Source organism: Kryptolebias marmoratus, linkage group LG16, assembly GCF_001649575.2.
Source record: "Kryptolebias marmoratus isolate JLee-2015 linkage group LG16, ASM164957v2, whole genome shotgun sequence".
Lineage (NCBI taxonomy): Eukaryota > Metazoa > Chordata > Actinopteri > Cyprinodontiformes > Rivulidae > Kryptolebias > Kryptolebias marmoratus.
In genome coordinates this window covers 31722868-31729087 of record NC_051445.1, presented here as the reverse complement: position 1 = coordinate 31729087, position 6220 = coordinate 31722868, and the positions used below count along the sequence as shown (strand labels likewise).

Here is a 6220-nt window from a genome sequence, read left to right as displayed (position 1 = left end):
AGTCACAATTTTAAATCAATAATTTCCTAAGAGGCAGTATAAGTGATGAATTTGCCGAAAACCGGCACTGACATCGTGTAAAACAGTGACATCCTACTGACACCCAACTGGCAGCTGCCACCAAAACAGTGACACCCAGTGGCCTGCCACCGGAAGTGTCACTACTACATGCCAGTGCCACAAATTGAGCTTGCTGTCTCTCTCTCCTGGTCTAATTCAGCGCCTCTGTGATGGTTTTAATTAATTGCAGATCTACTCCAAAATGACCGACTACGCGGAAGAGCAAAAAAATGAACTTGAAGCGATCGAATCCATCTATCCGGACTCTTTTACAGGTAGGAACAGCGGCTTGAACACTCGAGCTAGCTAGCTTCAGCTAACTTCACTAGCTAGTCGTCGTTAGAGCCACATGTTTTAGATGTAGTTTCTTGTTTGGGGTAGAATATAAATTTACAGTAAACAGTGGTTATTACACACTGCAGAGATGGAAGAGACCTACCATCTCTACTGTGTGTATAAGTACTTTTCTGTAGTTTTAATATAAAACTATTTGGCTCCCTTGGCTCGGTCCATACTGCAGCAGCCGAGCCGGGTGTTTCCGAGGCATGGATGGGTGATACTGTCTCAGCGTGTTTTAATTTCTGATGTTTGTCTTGTTCATGTTCGGCAGTGCTCTCTGAAGACCCCACCAGCTTCACCATCACTGTCACATCAGATGCAGGGGAAAACGGTGAAAGTGAGTACCCATCTCAGAACATCATGTGGAAACCTGAAGCATGAAGATGAACTTCCTTTTTTCTTGTCGCAGCTGTGGAAACAACATTAAAGTTTACATATGTGGTCAGATACCCCGATGAGCCCCCGTTGTGGGAGATCCACTCCCAGGAGAACCTGGAGGACCAGGACATGGAGGAGATCCTGTCCTTACTGCAGCAGCAGGTCTGTGGTGTTTGGATTCACATGCATTCAGACAGTTCTGAACCCGGTTCTAAAACAGATGGGTTTGTATTCACTTCAGTGATTCAACAAATAGCTTTTATAAATGAAAGGCCTTGCACTACTTGGAAAAAATGCATATCGCCTGCTACCTAACATGTTTTACACGAAGATCATTTTATGATGAGAAATGAGTAGTAGCCTTTTTAGTCAAACCTTAAAAATATTGTTATGTGCAATATAACGAGATGTCGTGCTCAGAGTATGAGTTGGAATATTTTGGAACGAGCAGACAGACATTAAACGCAGCAGTGAATGCTTTACAGGCTGGTTGTTGTCGAAAGCCTCGATCCGAGGGGAGAGAAGCTAGAGACTCAGTTTGAAACTGAAATGAGAAAAAAAAAGCTAAGTAGTGTTTGATTCAAATTGTTCTCAGTAACAAACTAAAAAAGTCCTATTCTACAACCTCTTCTCTGGGCTTTGAGTTGGTTCAGTCCAACTCATCCACACTGCCAGCCACAGCAGTTTGTTTAAGAAATTCTTCACAGGATTTGAACCCAGATCTCCCTCATTTAAGCTATTAGTCCAATGTCTGTGATGTAGACACCTTTCAGGTTTTACATAACAGGTTTTGCTCCTACATTTGATCACATATTAGGCATGTATGTTACATGCATGTATGTCTGTGTGTGTGTGTACAGGCTGAAGAAAACCTGGGGATGGTGATGATTTTCACTCTGGTGACAGCTGTTCAGGAAAAACTGAATGAAATAGTGGATGAGATGAAAAACAGGAGAGAAGAGGAGAAACGTCAAAAAGAGATGGAGGCAGAAGAAGCTGAGAAGGTACTAGTTTTAATCCGAACCAGGACCTAATCCTAACCTGTGTGGGTTGCCTCAGTCAGTTTTATCTGTCTCTTTGTCAGGTGGCATTCCAGGGAACGGTGGTGACCATCGAGAACTTCCTGGCATGGAAAGCCAAGTTTGAGGTGGAGATGGCGGAGCTGAGAAGGAAAAAGCAGAAAGAGGAGGAGCAGGCTGGAAAACCTAAACTCACAGGTAACTTTGTTCCAGCGCTCCCAGTTCCTGTTCCCAGGCAGACTGAAGAATGTGTAATGTTTGTCTCCACAGGGAAACAGCTGTTTGAGAGGGATCATAACCTGGACACTTCAGACATTCAGTTTCTGGAAGATGGTAAGGAGGCTGTCTTCTTCATGAGTCTCATGTGCATCTAATGTGAGAAGACAGTGAAATCTCTTCACTGTTGGATTTATATTAGTCTCTGATGGACTCGGCTGTTGTTGTGAACAGCGGTGATTTGTGATATTTAATGTATTTTCTAGTTAGGGTGTAGTTTTGTGTGTTCAGTGTTAAGCTGAGTCAGTTTTAGTGTGTTTGAGTCAAACTAATGAGGAGATTTTTGAACGTGGAGCTCCAGCTTCTGTTTAGAGGTTCAGACCCAGAGATGATGGAGCTGCAGTCAGAACCTCTCACACAGAAGGAGAAGCTCAGAGGCAGAGATGGAAAAAAAATCAGTCAGCTTAGTGCAACACTTACAACAAGATTAAATAATGTAAAGGAGGGTGCACAGCCAACATGACTGAACAGTGATGCACTGTGCCGGCCTTCCTCCGGCTCCAACCCTCAGCCTAGCACCACACTTCAGTCCAAATCAGTTAAGTAAATCAAGAAAATATGACTTATTCCAACAATAAAACAGCTACCAAGTTACACTCAGCGTCAGGCCTGGGGTCAAATCAAATGCTAATACTCAGCTAACATTAGCCCATAAACAAACAACCTGAAACTGCTCCTGTTAGCCAGGCAGTCTACCAGACTCCACGATGGGCTGCTCTGTTCACTATAGCATCCAAGGGAAAGCTGTTGGTGTAACAAACTGAAGTAACACAGAAAGTTTACAGCATATTGCCTCTTAAAAGAATCAGAATTGTTTAAATTCAAACGATGCTCAACCCTACTAATGAGTTTAATCAAATCAGTATCTTAACCCTCAGTTAAGATGCTGCACAAGGGCAGTAAAAAGACATGAAGAGTCAAATATTTATATAAATTAAATTGAACAAATTCCTTAGAATTATTAGTTATAGTGTTGATTTTTAAAAAGAAGTGTTTTCACTGAACTCACTTTAAAATGAGATTTTCAGAACTATCATTTTCATAAAGTTTATAGTTAAGTTTTGATAACAGAAACTACTTAAAATAAAAAAAGATGAAGGGAGATAACAGCAAGTTTGATCCTAGCATAGTTTATACATTAAATGATTTTGTAAAGAACTGTACATTTTACTTCTTCTGGTCAGATGTTGTAACTAATGAAGACCAGTTAGTCTTTCTCAGGATCCTACATCGTATCTACAGAAATCCAGTAAAACAGCTATATAGGCAGCATCTGTTTAAAATAGTATTATTTCAGATTTGTACCACAGAATCAGGAAAGTGGATCTAGAAATTCTATGTCTGGGGTTTGGTGGGTGGATGATTGGACCCAAGATGCAGACTGACTCAGAGAGCTTCAACCAAAAGTCATTTTTACAAACTAAACAAAAGGCTGACGTGGCAGAAACAGAAACTTGTGAGGAAGATGAGCAGGCTTTAAAGGCAGAGGGCGAGTGTAAAATGAACACAGGTGACTGATTCCAAACAAGGGACAGGTGAGACAGGTGGAGACAGACTGACAGGACTACTGAGGGAGAGGGGCTGATAGCTCAACGAGCACAGGGAGCACAACAACAAAACAAAACATGTTAAACACAACAAACATGAGACAAAATAAACCTAAAGATACCCAAATCCTGACACTATGACTGGAACTCTAGCTGCATTTTCACAGATAAAAGATGTTAATTGTTGAAACAATCCCACTAATCCTAACCGTTGCTGCAAAGTAAAGAAGAGCAAATGAATGGAAATGATTTATCTTTGTTTAGTAATGATTGGCTTTATTATGGAGATGTTCTAATCAGCACATTGTGTCTCAGCTCAGTGCATGTTTGTTCTGATGTCAGCGCTGATCCCAGGTGTTAGATTGGACATGTGCAGCCAGAAAATGTATGTTGTTTTGAAGAAACACACCCTGAGCAGAGAAGCATCGTTAGAAAACAACTTGACGTAGAACTACCTGTTGCTGGTATTTAAACAAAACAAAACCAAAAATGGTTGTGGTGGTCACATTGTTTCTGTGAATTTGAACATTTAAAAATCACCTACATTCAGACAGAAGCAGCTGGGAATCAGTCCTCCCCTGACATCAGGCATCATGCGTCTATACCGGTCAAATTGGTTAGAAATAAACTCATATTGAGCAGCTACTTCAAGCAGGAGGAGACTGCCAGAGAGCAGGTTTACTTCACAGAGTCTGTTACCATGGTGACAGATCCTTCGTTTTACGTTCCTCTCCTTCTGGAACAGAAAACTTGAAGAGTTTTACCAAACTCTGGGTTCATTTAAGAGTTTTCATTTACCTCACCCCACTAAAGACTGTTCTTGGTGCCTCCTGACTGGATACCCTCCCAGGTTCAGATCTTCTGATTGTTTGAGTTTCACATAGTTTTTTAAATTCAAAGTGTTCTTACAGATGATTTCTACCTTCATCTTGTTTATCTTTTGAAAATACAACAGTTCTAATAGAAGTTCAGACTGTAGGAATCAGACGTTCCCTTCTTTGGAACAAAGACTGATAAATAAACAATGTTCAGAAATGTAATGGGTTGTGAATGTATCCCCTTCCCTCCTGGTTTTTTCTATTCTGTTGCCTTAGAATTTGCAGTTTACATGGATTTGTGTGTAAATATTAATAAAGTAAAATAGTGGGAAAGATAGTGTTTCTAAAACCAATACCAAGGTGGAGTTTGTCTAAACCCTCTGTTCTGTAGAGCCACCTTTTAATCAGTTCCAGCATCAAGTCTTCTCAGGTCTGTCTCTAGGATTTTGGTCCATCACTGGAGTTTTTGTTCCTTCTGTTTGTGTCCAACAATCTTTAAATCAACCCAGAGCTCCTCAGAGACATTTACCTGGTTCTCTTTAAACCTTTGAGTCTTGCAGAGATCTGAGACTGGGACAGGGACCCGACACACTACTGGAGCAACACTCAATCATTTTTCATGTTTCATTTAACTCAGACCAGTTTCCCAGTCCCTGCTGATGGAAAACAGCATATGTGTGTGTGTTTTCAGCTTGATGAGGTTGTAGCTTTGTACCAGATATGCTGGTATGCTTGATCTGACCACAGCACCGGGATTCCAAACTCCAGCTCAGACAGCTGCTCCATCAGAGTGGATCTGTTGGATGGGGATTTAGTTTTAACACTTTTCTTCTTCCCCCACTACAGCTGGAAACAACGTTGAAGTAGACGAGTCCCTCTTCCAGGACATTGACGACTTGGACTTGGATGAGGATGACCCGGACTTTGACCCTTTAGAGATGGGCAGTGATGAAGACTGAAGCGCTGAAACTCTGGACTTTAAAAAGCTCTGCTCCTATGCTCATATGATCAGTAAAGTTTTAAGATGTATCATAGTACCTGAAGGGAACCTTATTTTATGCAACAAATCCTGCCATAAGTGTAATTAAATGTCTAAAATCTGTTGTAAGACATACAGAGCCAAAAGGACTACTTCTGTCCTGAAGAAGGCAGTAAAAGATGAGGTCTAGTCAGAAAATCTAAAGGTTTGTTTCATTTCTCTGTTGTTCTCTTGGTCTCCTGTCTGAACTGTGACTGATTTGTCTGAGTTTCTAAGACAAGACAAGAAGACGGGGCTGCAGGATGACCTGTAAGCTGGAAACTGGATCAACACATCCACCCCTTTTTGCCTGGCATTAAACAGAACTAATAAAACTACAGCACTGCTTTGACGCTTTAAGTGCTCAAAGAACTATTTAAAGATCAAATGAAACGTGTTCTGAAGCTAACATAAATCAAAAGAAAGTCATAAAAGGTGCTTGTTTGCTTGTTTTAGGAGTCTCATTTTTTTAAATTTACACTAATTTAAAATTAATCCTAGGTTGAAAAAATTATTCGGGTCAACATTTTCTGTGATCACTCAGAAGTGTAACGTATCACGTGCCAAGCACAGGAATGGTGAACAAGGCAGGAAATGGCAAATATGGATTGTGTGGGGCTGAAATGATTGCAATTATTGTGTAAATCAACCCGAAACTCCAAGAGCTAAGTCTTTCTTCAGCTTCCCAAAGGACAGGAAAGTTGGATGGATGTGGTTAGTTTAGCTCCTGGTGAAAATTCCAACCCAAAGTGTGGTGACTGAATG

At 40.9% G+C, this 6220-nt stretch overlaps 1 protein-coding gene across 1 annotated transcript; it reads left to right on the top strand.

The window, feature by feature from the left end:
• The first annotated feature begins 118 nt into the window (after nt 1–118).
• On the top strand, nt 119–5801 carry rwdd1 (RWD domain containing 1). Its single transcript, XM_017404680.3, has 7 exons — nt 119–335; nt 671–736; nt 809–939; nt 1638–1781; nt 1862–1994; nt 2067–2129; nt 5284–5801. The coding sequence occupies exons 1-7, from the start codon at nt 263–265 to the stop codon at nt 5394–5396; spliced, it is 723 nt and encodes a 240-aa protein (XP_017260169.1). The 5' UTR covers nt 119–262; the 3' UTR covers nt 5397–5801.
• Nucleotides 5802–6220: the final 419 nt, after the last annotated feature.

What these genes read in the sequence shown, in the direction of transcription:
- rwdd1 (XM_017404680.3), top strand. Translation starts at nt 263, where the DNA reads ATGACCGACTACGCGGAAGAGCAAAAAAATGAACTTGAAGCGATCGAA. An exon ending in CTATCCGGACTCTTTTACAG is followed by an intron (nt 336 to 670) that starts GTAGGAACAGCG and finishes CATGTTCGGCAG; the next exon opens with TGCTCTCTGAAGACCCCACC. An exon ending in CATTCAGTTTCTGGAAGATG is followed by an intron (nt 2,130 to 5,283) that starts GTAAGGAGGCTG and finishes CCCCCACTACAG; the next exon opens with CTGGAAACAACGTTGAAGTA.